Raw genomic sequence first — 15,724 nt, forward strand, 5'->3', positions numbered from 1 at the left:
TCAATGGACTGTATAGTCCATGAGGTCACAAAGAGTTGGATGCAACAGAGCAACTTTCCCTTCACTTTTGGTTAAATGAAGGGCAGACTTACTCAAGTTTACAAACACAGCAAGTAATGAGAAGTCTTCTATGTCTTCCCACAATGACATTTCTGCTCTAACTCCTGGACCCTCTGAACTTCCTCATCATTCTCTCTGGACTGTCTTCTTTTCTAGATCATTTTCTATCCCTTCCTTCTGCTTTTCTGATCCTCTTTTACAAATCTTGTCCCATATGATCATAAGATAGTAGATTTAAAAGAGAGAGAAGATACTGTTTATTTCATCTCCCTGATGATATAACATGATCTAAGGAGTTTAAATTTCATTTAAAATTATATAAGAGTTTGGTGACACAGTCATGATTTAGACTCATGTCTCCAAATTTTTAGCATAATTGTTATCTTTCTACCTCTCATTACAGTCACACAGAGTACACTGGACAATTGACACAGCTCTGTCTGTCGCTGTCTCTCCTTTTTCCAAAACAAGGGTTAGAGAATAAGACTGGAGGCAGAGTTCATTGGTGGTAGTGAAGAGGGGTATCATATAAATTCAGTTGATGACTTTTACTTATTCGTCTTTTCATTGACATATTTATTGTTTATTCATAGGACATGTTTATTGAGTATTTCCTATATAACAGGACTCTTCCAGGCATATAGAATACATCACTGGAGATAATATAAATGATGAAGATGATGAAAACAGACAGATATTTCCATTTTTAAATAATTTGCCTTCAAGAGAATATTCTCATTACCAGTCCTGGAAATGCTCCAGAGTAATACTCTCTGTCCACATCCAGAGATGGGAAAAAAGAAGAAAAATCTCTATTCAAGAATGAGGTGAGAGCTACTGTCATTTAGCAGTGATCATATAAACAAGGAGAACTTGTGGCTGCCTATTCCCCATGAATTCCTTATGAATTTCATTATTTTGTTTGGCACCTTGCTAGTTGCTGTCATTTTATATTTACCAAGTCAAGTTAAAAGGGATGCTCTGGGATAATATATATATATATATATATATTTTTTGGAATTGCATTCATTCCCCGAAGATCTATTTTCTTTCAATTTAATGACAACAACAACAACAACAAAAATGTAGCTGGAAAGATTATTCAAAAAGAAGAATTTAAAAAGCCCAAAGTTAGTGGAAGGAAGGAAATACCAAAGATTAGAGCAGAAATAAATGAAATAGAGACTAAAAGCACAACAGAAAAGATCAGTGAAATCAAGAGCTGGTTCTTTGAAATGATAAACAAAATGACAAATCTTTAGCTAGACTCACCAAGGAAAAGAGAGGACTCAGATAAAATCATATATGAAAGAGGGGATGTTATAACTGATAACACAGAAATACAAAAGATAGTAAGAGATTACTACATACAATTATACTCCAAATAATTTGGACAATCTAGAAGAAACGGATTGATTCTCAGTAACAGAGATGGTGATGGACAGGGAGGCCTGGCGTGCTGCGATTCATGGGGTCGCAGTCAGACACGACTGAACTGAACTGAACTGAACACAACCTTCCAATACTGGTTCAGGAAGAAATAGAAAATCTGAGCTGATGGTTGCTAGTAAAGAGAATCAGTAATTAAAAACCTTTGAATACACCAAAGTCCAGCATAAAAAGGCTTCACAGGTGAGTTCTACAAAACATTCAAATAAGAACTAATATCAGTACCTGTCAAACTCTTCCAGAAACAGAAGAGGAGAGAACACTTTCAAACTCATTCTATGAGGTCAGAATTATATACACAAACAAAATAAGGACACCGCAAAGAAAGAAAATTACAAGTCAATATTCCTGATGAAAATGAATGAAAAATCTTCAATGATATATTAGCAAACCAAATTAAAAACACATTAAAAAGATTGTATGTAATGATCAACTGGGATATTGTCCAGGGATGGAAGGATGACTGAAATCTGAAACTGAGTCATTGTGATACACCATATTAACAGAATAAAGGATAAAAATCATATGATCCTCTCCATAAATGCACAAAAGGCATTTGGCAAAATCAACATCCATTTTTCGATAAGAATGTTCCCAAAGAAGATATAGAAGAAATGTATATCAACATAATAAAGTCCATAGAAGACAAACCCACAGCTGATGTTATAATAATGATGAAAAAATAAACACTACCTCCAAAAAGATCAGGAACAAGACAAGGATGTCCACTCTGTCTACTTTTATTCAATATAATATTGAAGTCCTGCTGCTGCTGCTGCTAAGTTGCTTCAGTCGTGTCTGACTCTGTGCAACCCCTTAGACGGCAGCCCACCAGGCTCCCCTGTCCCTGGGATTCTCCAGACAAGAACACTGGAGTGGGTTGCCATTTCCTTCTCCAATACATGAAAGTGAAAAGTGGAAGTGAAGTCACTCAGTCATGTCTGATTCTTTGCAACCCCACGGACTGCAGCCTACCAGGCTCCTCCATCCATGGGATTTTCCAGGCAAGAGTACTGGAGTGGGTTGCCATTGCCTTCTCCGATTGAAGTCCTAGCCACAGCAATTAGGGGGAAAAAAAGTAAATGGCATCCACGTTGGAATGGAAGAAGTAAAACTGTTATTATTTGCAGGTAACGTGATAGTATATTTCATGTTAGTAGACTTCACCAAAAAAATTCCCTGTTGGAAATAATAAATAAATGCAGCAAAGTTGCAGCATACAAAATTAATGGACAGTTTATAAAGGCAATGACGGTACTCTCTAATGTTGATAAAGTGAAGGATTTATATGAGAACAAATAGCCACTTAAGTGGAAGCATCTTAAACATCAGAAACTCAGATTTTTGTTAAAGGTATGATTTCTTAGAAAAGGAGTTAATGACAAGACTTTTTTTCCTTTATGCAATAGAATAAGAGTTCTAGGTTATAATGAATGTAGAAACAGAAGGGGAAAAGTTAATCTGGATGGAAAAGACAAGTGAGCAGAAGAGTCTTTGTGCAGTTGCTGTGAACCTTCGGAAATTAAAAGAAAAAGTAGACAACAAAGCTGTATTGAAAAAACTAAATTTTCTCTGGGTTTCTTAAAGAACTTTAGTCAAAGCTACTTTGTTGCCTAGAATGCATGGAAATTTCATGATAAAGTTTCATGGAGAGAAAAACTTTACCTTCAGCTGTGTATACTGCTCTTTCTACAATGTATGAGTAAGACTGGACATGAAAAGAAATGCAATTCCTCAGAAATTCCCAATTCTTTTATATTTAGATATCTAAAACTATCTTTGTACCGCCCATTTTCAGAAGGAATTGCTTACCTCCAAATACACATTCTGGGATAAAAGAGATGTCATCAAGGGCAATAAAGATGTTCTCTTTTCCACTCAAATCAGCTTCAAATGCCACTTTAAATGGACTGTTACTCGAGAGAGGAACATGTCCGTACATCCAACCAGTTTGTTTATTGCCAATCACAGACCACATGAGGATGTTTAGTCCAGATTTGTCAACAGTATACACCTAACAATAGGGAAGAAAACAAACAGAAAAAAATCAATTCTTTGTGGTTTAGGTATTAGAGGAACACAGACACCCAGGTTGTCAATGAAAGAATGGAGTCTGGCAATGTGACAACCCAATAACAATACTTCTATATATATAAAAGCATGGTTTCCTATGGATGTTATATTTTCTTTGGTGAATCAGACCTTTGTTTAGTTTTGTTACATTGACTTCTGTGTACCAACTTAGATATGGCCCCAAAGTGTAACTATTTCAAGTCTCTAAAAAGCTGGAGGAGGCGTGCTACCAAAAATTTTCACCACTTCAAAACAAAACAAAACAAAAAACCATGGAACAACAGACTGGTTCCAAACTGGGAAAGGAATACTTCAAGGTTGTATATTGTCACCCTGCTTATTTATCATATGCAGAGTACATCATGAGAAATGCTGGACTGGATGAAGCACAAGCTGGAATCAAGATTGCTGGCAGAAATATCAATAACCACAGATATGCAGATGACACCACCCTTATGGCAGAAAGTAAAGAAGAACTAAAGAGCCTCTTGATGAAAGTGAAAGAGGAGAGTGAAAAAGTTGGCTTAAAGCTCAACATTCAGAAAATTAAGCTCATGGCATCTGTTCCCATCACTTCATGGCAAATAGAAGGGGGAAACAATGAAAAGAGTGTCAGACTTTATTTTGGGGGGCCCCAAAATCACTGCAGATGGTGACTGCAGCCATGAAATTAAAAGACGCTTACTCCTTGGAAGAAAAGTTATGACCAACCTAGACAGCATATTAAAAAGCAGAGACATTACTTTGACAACAAAGGTCCATCTAGCCAAAGCTATGGTTTTTCCAGTAGTCATGTATGGATGTGAGAGTTGGACTATAAAGAAAGATGAGCACTGAAGAATCGATGCTTTTGAACTGTGGTGTTGTAGAAGACTCTTGAGAGTCCCTTGGACTGCAAGGAGATCCAACCAGTCCATCCTAAAGGAAATCAGTCCTGAATATTCATTGGGTGGACTGATGTTGACGCTGAAACTGCAATACTTTGGCCACCTGATGCGAAGAACTGACACATTGGAAAAAAATCTGATGCTGGGAGGGATTGAGGGCAGGAGGAGAAGGGGACGACAGAGGATGAGATGGCTGGATGGCATCACCGACTCGATGGGCGTGAGTCTGAGTGAACTCCAGGAGTTGGCAATAGACAGGGAGGCCTGGTATGCTGAGATTCATGGGTTCGCAAAGAGTTCGACGCGACTAAGCAACTGAACTGAACTGAACTGACAACATTAACTTCACATGCTTTGAAAGAGACAGACTATTTAGGAGTAATCAGAATTAAAGTGCCTCTTAATAGCAGAATGACCTATGTAGTATTCAATGTTAGCCTGACACCTCTAAGTTTGTTTTTTTTTTTAAATCTCAATTAGTAATATCACTGTACAGACTACCTTCAAAATGCCTTCAAAGGATCTTCCCTCAAAAGGAAGGAAGTTTTAGACTGTAAAACTACAAACAGGAAAAAAATGGAATTATTATTTGATTTACTTTTTTAGTGTGTTCTGAAGAATTGTAAACATTTGGAAAAACAGTTTCTGGTTCTGGTGGCTAACTGAAAACATACGTTTATCTATACAACTCAAAAATGTTTCCATCCGCAGAAACACTGGACAATTAGGAGCATATCTACCAATGTACAAAAATGGTAAGTTCTTTCTGGAAGTTTTAAATTAAATGCAAACTGTTGGTTGAAATTACATAAACAAAACTGAGGAATTTGCAAACATCCACAGGTGAAAAAAACCCACAAAATTGACTGTACCCAGCAGAATTCTGGAATAACTGTAAGAGATGGACAGCACAGAGAAGAATCTATGCATGTGTCACCAGCTTATAATTAATCAAAGAATTCCATGAAAAGCCAAGTCAGTCATTATGTTCAGAGTTATTGATGCAGACTTGCATACCTAGAACACACAGGTTGGGTATATAGTGCTGGAGAAAGTATTTTGTTATGGTGGCCATGAGCAGAGCAAACTAATGAGCACATTAAACAAAAAGAATTAAATATAGTGGACTGCACAGGGATTACGATTGAGGGTAGGAGGAGAAGGGGTCCACAGAGGATAAGACAGTTGGGTGGATTATCAACTCAATGGACATGACTTCGAGCAAACTCTGAGGGATAGTGAAGGACAGGGAAACCTGGTATGCCACAGTCCATGGGGTCGCAAAGAGTCTGAGCGACTGAACAACAATAGGGATTAATAAAGAGTAGTGAGCAAAGATCATGCTCTTTGATAATTATCATTGATAATTATATACTGATGATGTCTAAGGAATTTTAAAGAATACAATTGCCAGGAAAGTGGATGACATTTACAACAAGCACCTAACTGTAGTAAGACATAGAGTTGTTTGAGAAGATTAGTTTAGGTCAATAAAATTTTGCCAAAGGTCTTTTATTTGAGTGAAGTGACGAAGTGAAGTGACGTCACTCAGGTGTGCCCGACTCTTTGTAACCCTGTGGACTGTAGTTTACAAGGCTCCTCTGTCCATGAATTTTCCAGGCAAGAGTACCGGAGTGGGTTGCCATTTCCTTCTCAAGGGGATCTTCCTAACCCATCAAACCCAGGTCTCCCGCATTGTGGGCAGACGCTTTACCACCTGAGCCATCAGGGAAGCCCTTTTATTTGAGGGATAGGTAGTTTAAAGTATGCAATTAATTTTCAACAAAAATGGATAAATATTTTATAGATATTTACTAAAAATTAAGTGTCCATTTTACAGGAAAATATAGCAATTAGAATGTAGAAACACAGGGAAGAAGAAGAAGAAAAGGAAGTACAATTAATCTAAATGAAGAAAGAGCTAACAGGGCAAATAATGAAACAAATAAACAGACAAATAGAAAACATACATAAAAAATGGTTTGTACAGATGCAAAAGAACTGCACTGATTTATAAAATCTGAGATTACAGAAAAAAAAAATCCAGCCATAAGCTGTTTATAACTGATGTTCAGTTCAGTTCAGTCACTCAGTTGTGTCCAACTCTTTGTGACCCCATGGACTGCAGCACGCCAGGCTTCCCTGTCCATTGCAAACTCTCAGAGCTTGCTCAAACTCATGCCCATTGAGTCAGTGATGCCATCCAATCATTTCATCATTTGTCATCCCTTTCTCCTCCTGCCTTGTATCTTTCCCAGCATCAAGGTCTTTTCAAATGAGTCAGCGCTTCACATCGGTGACCAAAGTATTGGAGTTTCAGCCTCAGCATCAGTCCTTCCAGTGAATATTCAGGACTGATTTCCTTTAGGATGGACTGGTTGGATCTCCTTGCAGTCCAAGGGACTCTCAAGAGTCTTCTCCAACACCACAATTCAAAAGCATCAGTTCTTCAGCACTCAGCTTTCTTTACAGTCCAACTCTCACATCCATACATGACTACTGGAAAAATCATAGCTTTGATTAGACGGACCTTTGTTGGCAAAATAATGTATCTGCTTTTTAATATGCTGTCTAGGTTTCTCAAAGCTTTTCTTCCAAGAAGCAATTGTCTTTTAATTTCATGGCTGCAGTCATCATCTGCAGTGATTTTGGAGCCCCCCGCCTCCACCAAAATAAAGTCTCTCACTGTTTCCATTGTGGGGATGAATAAGATGTTAAAGTATTTATTTTTAAAGTGGTAAGGATATAAGCATCTGAATGCAGAGTTCCAAAGACTAGCAAGAAGAGATAAGAAAGCCTTCTTCAGCAATCAATGCAAAGAAATAGAGGAAAACAACAGAGTGGGAAGGACTAGAGATCTCTTCAAGAAAATTAGAGATACCAAGGGAACATTTCATGCAAAGATGGGCTCGATAAAGGACAGAAATGGTATGGACCTAACAGAAGCAGAAGATATTAAGAAGAGGTGGCAAGAATACACAGAAGAACTATACAAAAAAGATCTTCATGACCAAGATAATCACGATGGTGTGATCACTCACCTCAAGCCAGACATCCTGGAATGTGAAGTCAAGTGGGCCTTAGAAAGCATCACTATGAACAAAGCTAGTGGAGGTGATGGCATTCCAGTTGAGCTATTTCAAATCCTGAAAGATGATGCTGTGAAAGTGCTGCACTCAATATGCCAGCAAATTTGGAAAACTCAGCAACGGCCACAGGACAGGAAAAGGTCATTTTTCATTCCAATTCCAAAGAAAGGCAATGACAAAGAAGGCTCAAACTACCGCACAATTGCACTCATCTCACACGCTAGTAAAGTAATGCTCAAAATTCTCCAAGACAGGCTTCAGCAATACGTGAACCATGAACTTCCTGATGTTCAAGCTGGTTTTAGAAAAGGCAAAGGAACCAGAGATCAAATGGCCAACATCCGCTGGATCATGGAAAAAGCAAGAGAGTTTCAGAAAAAACATCTATTTCTGCTTTATTGACTATGCCAAAGCCTTTGACTGTGTGGATCACAATAAACTGTGGAAAATTCTGAAAGAGATGGGAATACCAGAGCACCTGACCTGCCTCTTGAGAAACCTATATGCAGGTCAGGAGGCAACAGTTAGAACTGGACATGGAACAACAGACTGGTTCCAAATAGGAAAATGAGTACGTCAAGGCTGTATATTGTCACCCTGCTTATTTAACTCCTATGCAGAGTACATCATGAGAAACACTGGGCTGGAAGAAACACAAGCTGGAATCAAGATTGTGCCGGGAGAAATATCAATAACCTCAGATATGCAGATGACACCACCCTTATGGCAGAAAGTGAAGAGGAGCTAAAAAGCCTCTTGATGAAAGTGAAAGAGGAGAGTGAAAAAGTTGGCTTAAAGCTCAACATTCAGAAAACGAAGATCATGGTATCTGGTCGATCAGTTCATGGCAAATAGACGGGGAAACAGTGGAAACGGTGTCAGATTTTATTTTGGGGGGCTCCCAAATCACTGCAGATGGTGACTGCAGCCATGAAATTAAAAGACGCTTACTCCTTGGAAGGAAAGTTATGACCAACCTAGACAGTATATTCAAAAGCAGAGACATTACTTGCCAACAAAGGTGCATCTAGTCAAGGCTACGTTTTTTCCAGTGGTCATGTATGGATGTGAGAGTTGGACTGTGAAGAAAGCTAAGCGCCAAAGAATTGATGCTTTTGAACTGTGGTGTTGGAGAAGACTCTTGAGAGTCCCTTTGACTTCAAGGAGATCCACCCTGGAATTTCTTTGGAGGGAATGATGCTGAAGCTGAAACTCCAGTACTTTGGCCACCTCATGTGAAGAGTTGACTCATTGGAAAAGACTCTGATGCTGGGAGGGATTGGGGGCAGAAGGAGAAGGGGACGACAGAGGATGAGATGGCTGGACGGCATCACCAACTAGATGGACGTGAGTCTGAGTGAACTCCAGGAGTTGGTGATGGACAGGGAGGCCTGGTGTGCTGCGATTCATGGGGTTGCAAAGAGTTCGACACAACTGAGCGACTGAACTTAACTGAATTGAAGGATGTCCGTATTATAAACAAACAAAAGAAGATTTCAGGAAAGTATAAAGGGAGAATATTTAAAACTGATAAATGTTATAATTCCTCCAGCACATATAACTGTCTTGAATCTTCATGCATTCCACTACATGGCTTTGAAATATAGAAGCTGAGAGCAATAAAAACAGAAAACCAAACTGAGACTTTATACTGGAGGAAAAATGGTTTTTTTTTCCTAAATTGTCATATTAAGTCAATAACAGTGAGTAAGGTTGTAGAAGATCATGATTTATCTGTGTTTCTATCATCTCTGTGTATCTATCTTTGTTTCAACTAAGAAGCAATCATTTTCTTACACATCTATAGAGAATTTATAAAGGTATACATAAACTTAACAATGATAAGGAAAGCATGTGTAATCAACAATGAGATGGCATAGTATTAAATCAATGGTGTTGGAATAACCAGCTTTGTATCTGGAAAGAATATCATGAGTTTCTAACTTCTTACCACATATACACAAAATCAATTTTGACTGTATTAATCAGTTAGATCTGAAAATCAAAATTATGTGATAATCAACAAGTGAGAATATTTTGCTATTTATGACAGGAAAAGGCTTCCTAAACAAAGCATTAAAGCCAAAATCTATCAGGAAAATAGACTGACGGATTTCACAAAATGAAAAAAAAAAAAGTTTGCTTAACTATGAATATATTAAGTGTTTTTCTCTTTTTAAGAAGTAATATTCAGCTTGGGACCCAGACTTTAAAGCAGAGCTGACTTTTGGTTCTTTCTCAAGGTGACTTTGCACCTAGCTTGCTTTTAGGCAGGTGTAAGAAATATCTTCTTTTGCAAATTCCCATGTCTCTATCCTAAAAGTGTGGCTTGATTTTAATTTTTAGCAGCATAACTCTTCAACTTGAGGTCACTTTTCTTTTCCTGCTTTTATTATATTCTAAAGGGAAAGTCTCATTTGAAGGTCATATTCGATTAGCTCCTTCTTCTGAGTGTCAACCTTTGCATTTCACAGAGTGCCTTCTCAGCCTGCTAATTTATACTTTAATAGAAACTAACAGCAAGGTTTTTCCCATCCTGAGATTTATTTTCCCATTATATACAATAAAAGATAACAGCATGTGTCAGCACTATTTCCTCTGACTGCACTATTGAAGTATCTCTGCCATCAAGGTCTGTACACCCACCTTTGCTAAGCTGTTAATATAAGCCCATGATTCTCACTACACAACACGTTGGATGAAACATTCTGCTGGACACATTCTCCTATGGACACACTCCCCATCACAGCATCCTCAGTGTCACATGAACTGCTCAGCAAAATGCCTGGCACACCAGGGACAGCCTTACCTTTCTTGTCTTCTATTCAGTAAGACTTGTCAGAAGAAATATAGGACACTGATACAGGGAGAATCTTGAAGCTATACTCAAAAAGGAAAGAAATCACTGAAAAATACTTGGGTTCATTTTAACTACTGTTCTTGCATATTACCTGTGTCCAATTTTACAAACGACTGACACACCAGCATGTGTACACATTGAGAATAACTGCCTTAGTACATGATTGACTATGGTTCTGCTAAAATAGTATGAAATGCCCAAATGGAGGGTATTATCTAGAGTTTGATAAGTCTGTTTAGAGGGCAGAAATTTGCTAAGTCTGCTCATCTACACAGACTTCCTATTTTTATGCCTGGGGATATTTGTGTGTATCATTGTTTCCTCTGTTAAACATTCTCTGAGGTTATTCTCAAAAGCTGCCATTGATAAGCAGTGTACCACCACTTGTAGATATAAGGACTATGAGGTTCAGCATGTAACAGGAATGAGAGTGAACTTGTTAGCATGGAACAGTTAAAATTTGTTTAATAAAAGAATAAAATTATAGACTAAATACTGATAATGCCTCTAAGCAACTTTCATAATAACATAATATCATAAAAATGCATTTTAAAATTAAGCAATAATAAAGAAAAGGACTAAGCAGAAAATCTGATATGTAAATTGCCTTAAGCATGTGCCATACAAACTAGAACCTATTTAATTTTGAATGCACAGTTCTATAAATATAAGTATATATTAAACTTTTTTGCATATATTTTGTCCTTCCTGAAACTTAACATTTTTATCATTTTTCCTTTTGCTCAACATATCACTGGAAGAATTTCTATAGCACTAGTGATAATTAAGAAATGGGCCAGGTCCTTGCCTCTGTTGTAACATCACATGGTAAAAATCAGAGACTTGGGGCAAGTCAATAAATCAGGTTATCAATTTATAAGTTATGACTTTATTGAACTAAGTGGTAATCTAGTGTCCTGATTTGTGTGATTATAATCTAAAATGGGCTTCCCTGGTGGCTCAGATGCTATAGTGTCTGTTTGCAATGCTGGAGACCCCGGTTCAATCCCTGGGTTGGGAAGACCCCCTGGAGAAGGAAATGGCAACCCACTCCAGTACTCTTGCCTGGAAAATCCCATGGACAGAGGAGCCTGGTTGGCTATTGTTCATGGGGGTTGCAAAGAACTGGACACGGGTGAGTGACTTTACTTACTTACCTAACTTAAATCTAAAATGCATTTTCCTTTATTACTAGAAACTGTTTATATACAATATTTTATTAATTCATAATTCAAGTACTTCTGATCATATTATTATATATGGTGATAAGGGTAGTTGCCAATTAGTGTATTAGATGTCCTTTCTAAAAACTCAGAATACCTGGCCCTCAATATTCACTGTGCTCTGCATCACCCCTAGAAGGCCCAAGGTCGTTTTGCATTTAAGAAATGGCTGAATTGAAGTGAGACTCTTCTCTTTTCTGGCCACATGGCTTGAAAGATCTTAGTTCCCGTACCAGGGATTGAACCCAGGCCCTTGACAGTGAGAGCACAAAGTCCTATCCACTGGACTTCCAGGAAATTCCCTAAATGTCTTATTCTGAAGTTTGGAAGTCTGGAAGCAACACAGGGAATATAAAGAATTTCCTCTTGCATTGTTTGAGAGATGGGGGCCCCTGAATGGGCCAGTTCTTCTAATAGAACAGATATAGATCAGATAACAAACCCAAGAGGACTCTGAAACTGACCAGAAAGGGCTTTGAAAAGTTTGACAAAAAGGATGTCATCTTGGTGGCTCTTGTCCTTGAACAACTCATTCAAAAGTTAATAAAGCAGCAGAACAAAAGGATTAAATGTTATGTCACAGGGGCAATTATAGAAAAAAGGAATACTGATAGCATCCCCCACCCCCAACACCAAACACACACTATACATTGAGGGTGCCATGTTTAGGAGAATGATTTAAATAACTGTTACACCAATTTTTTTTTTTTTGGTTTGTTTTTTTCTGTTACACTGGTTGTTGTTGTTCAGTCGTTAAGTCATCTCCAACACTTTGTGACCCCATGAACTGTGGTACACCAGGCTTCCTTGTCCTTCACTATTTCCTGGAGTTTGCTTAAACTCATGTCCATTGAGTCAGTGATGCCATCCAGTGGTCTCATCCTCTATCTCTCCCTTCTCCTCAATCTTTCCCAACATCAGGGTCTTTTCCAATGAGTTGGCTAGCTCTTCACATCAGGTGGCCAAAGTACTGGAGCTTCAGTTTCTGCATCAGTCCTTCCAATGAATATTCAGGGTTGATTTCCTTTAGTATAGACTGGTTTGACCTCTTTGCTATCCAAGGGACTCTCAGGAGTCTTCCCCAACACCATAGTTCAAAAGCATCAGTTCTTTGGTGCTCAGCCTTCTTCATGGTTCAACACTCACATTTGTACATGACTATTGGAAAAACCATAGCTTTAACTATACAGACCATTTATGGCAAAATGATGTCTTTGCTTTTTAATATACTGTCTAGGTTGGTCATAGCTTTTCTTTGAAGGAGCAAGTGTCTTTTAATTTCATGGCTGCAGTCACCATTCACAGTGATTTTGGAGCCCAAGAAAATAAAATTTGTCACTGTTTCACTTTTTCCCCATCTATTTGCCATGAAGTGATGGGATCAGATGCCATGATCTTCATCTTTAGAATGTTGAATTTTAAGCCAGCTTTTTCACACTCCTCTTTTACCTTTGTCAAATTACATTAGTAATTCAAATCAAATTTATATTGAAAACCACAATACGCAGAATATAAAACAGGCAAAGTATCTTTTAAAGATCAGATTTCAATAATTATTGGAGAGAATAAAAGATGATTTTGAGAAATAAAGTATGGAAAATAAAATATGTCATAAAAACCCATCTAGTTCTTGGAGGCAGTAAAGCATATTAATTAAAAGCATAGGCTGGAGCCAGTGGTTATGGGAACATCATGGCCTGCCATCTCTTAAATAGTACTGTGACCTTTAACAAATTCCTGAAGCTTTTTCTAACTCATTTTACTCAACTGTTAAAATGTAGATAATGTCATTATGTTCCTCACTGGATGGTTGAGGATTCAGTTCAGTTCAGTTCAGTTCAGTCGCTCAGTCGTGTCTGACTCTTTGTGACCCCATAAATTGCAGCACACAAGGCCTCCCTGTCCATCACCAACTCCCAGAGTTCACTCAGACTCACATCCAGCCATCTCATCCTCTGTCGTCCCCTTCTCCTCCTGCCACCAATCCTTCCCAGCATCAGGGTCTTTTCCAATGAATCAGTTCTTCACATCAGGTGGCCAAAGTATTGGAGTTTTACCTTCAACACCAGTCCTTCCAATGAACACCCAGGACTGATCTCCTTTAGGATGGACTGGTTGGATCTCCTTGCAGCCCAAGGGACTCTCAAGAGTCTTCTCCAACACCACAATTCAAAAGCATCAATTCTTCAGCACTCAGCTTTCTTCACAGTTCAACTCTCACATCCATACATGACTACTGGAAAAACCATAGCTTTGACTAGATGGACCTTTGTTGGCAAAGTAATGTCTCTGCTTTTGAATACGCTATCTAGGTTGGTCATAACTTTCCTTCCAAGGAGTAAGCATCTTTTAATTTCATGGCTGCAGTCACCATCTGCAGTGATGGTGAGCCCCCAAAAATAAAGTCTGTCACTGTTTCCACTGTTTCCCCATCTATTTGCCATGAAGTGATGGGACCAGATGCCATGATCTTTGTTTTCTGAATGTTGAGCTTCAAGCCAGCTTTTTCACTCTCCTCTTTCACTTTCATTAAGAGGCTCTTTAGTTCTTTTTCACTTTCTGCCATAAGGGTGGTGTCATCTGAATATCTGAGGTTATGGATATTTCTCCTGGCAATCTTGATTCCAGCTTCTGCTTCTTCCAGCCCAGCGTTTCTCATGATGTACTCTGCATAGAAGTTAAATAAGCAGAGTGACAATATGCAGCCTTGACCTACTCCTTTTTCTATTTGGAACCAGTCTGTTGTTCCATGTCCAGTTCTAACTGTTGCTTCCTGACCTGCATATAGGTTTCTCAAGAGGCAGGTCAGGTGGTCTGGTAGATTAGATCAATGTAAAGGACTTCAGTGTATAGCATATAGTAACCATCTTACATTATTCTCATTTTTTTTCCCACTGCTCTTACTATTTTTCTAAATATCACATTAAAACAAAACACAGCAAAATTTACAAGCATAAGGCCATGGCAATAATGGCTTCCTGAACAGAAGATTTACATGTTGAATTCCATACGTTTTGCAGAAATCATTTAGCTCTAAAACTGAACTTTATTTTAAGATTTTTTTTTGATGTGGACAATTTTTAAAGTCTTTATCAAATTCAGTACAATATTGCTTCTGTTGGTTCTGTTTTTTTGGTTACTTGGTGATGAGGGATGTGAAATCTTAGCTCCTCAACCAGGGATTGAACCCATACCCTGTACTAGAAGGCGAAGTTTCATCTTAACCACTGGACTGCCTAAAACTCAACTTTAAAATAAAACTCCCTTCAACCTCATAGGCTAACTATTCTGATATATGAACAATAAGCTTCTGGAAGCCCCTTTAGATATATTAACTCATCTGTTATCACTGAAAGAAGTTTTAGGAAATAGTTCATTTTTCTCCCTTGAACAAAGAAATACTTCTATAAATTACAAAGAGCATTTTGAAAAGTATTAATTACAAAAGTTCACTTCCTTTTTGTGTCTTTAAAAAATGAGTCTAGAGGAATAAAGGGCTATTAGTTATTTGTAGGGAAATTCTCTTGTCCTGTGCCAAACTTTGCCTCTTTTCATAGATATTAACTAATTCACCGGAGCTAGCATTAAATATCAGGACAGGTCAGAAGCTAGGAGCTGGACCACTGAAAGGAAATAACCTCATGGGAAATTAATTTGGTTTCACTTAGGACTTTTTTGGCAAAATGTATCAGAAAACGACCAGCACCATTTTAAAGAGTGCTTTTAATTTTATATGTAGGTAGGTAATTGAAAGAAAGAAACCGACCTAGAAAATAAAGTATGTATTAGCATTGCTCCATAAATCATGAGCCTGTGAATCAGAGGATACTGAAGCCTGAATAGACATCTTATTATTCTGAATATTATTCATTCACTATCCTGAATATTATACATTTAGTATCAAGCTTTCTAGTTCCTATAAAACATTTCTTTCATCATGCAGCTTTCTACTTTGTGGGATGGATAGATGTGAATTATTTGGCTTTTTATCCTAAAAAAGTAATAGGGACATATAATTGAATTTCACCTTGATCTCATCAACTGTATAACATTTTGATTAAACTAATTTTATATGATGCCCTT

The 15,724-nt window shown here is 37.9% G+C and overlaps 1 protein-coding gene across 1 annotated transcript in view; it reads right to left on the reverse strand.

Annotated features, from left to right (window-relative positions):
- Window positions 1-15,724, reverse strand: part of MALRD1 (MAM and LDL receptor class A domain containing 1) — a 585,291-nt gene that overhangs the window by 157,691 nt on the left and 411,876 nt on the right. Inside the window, exon 33 of the mRNA XM_040248365.1 lies at window positions 3,322-3,523. Coding sequence (XP_040104299.1) covers window positions 3,322-3,523 — 202 coding nt within the window. The remainder of the gene's footprint in view (window positions 1-3,321; window positions 3,524-15,724) is intronic.

This window comes from Oryx dammah, unplaced genomic scaffold (assembly GCF_014754425.2).
Source record: "Oryx dammah isolate SB20612 unplaced genomic scaffold, SCBI_Odam_1.1 HiC_scaffold_10, whole genome shotgun sequence".
NCBI classification, from domain to species: Eukaryota; Metazoa; Chordata; class Mammalia; order Artiodactyla; family Bovidae; genus Oryx; species Oryx dammah.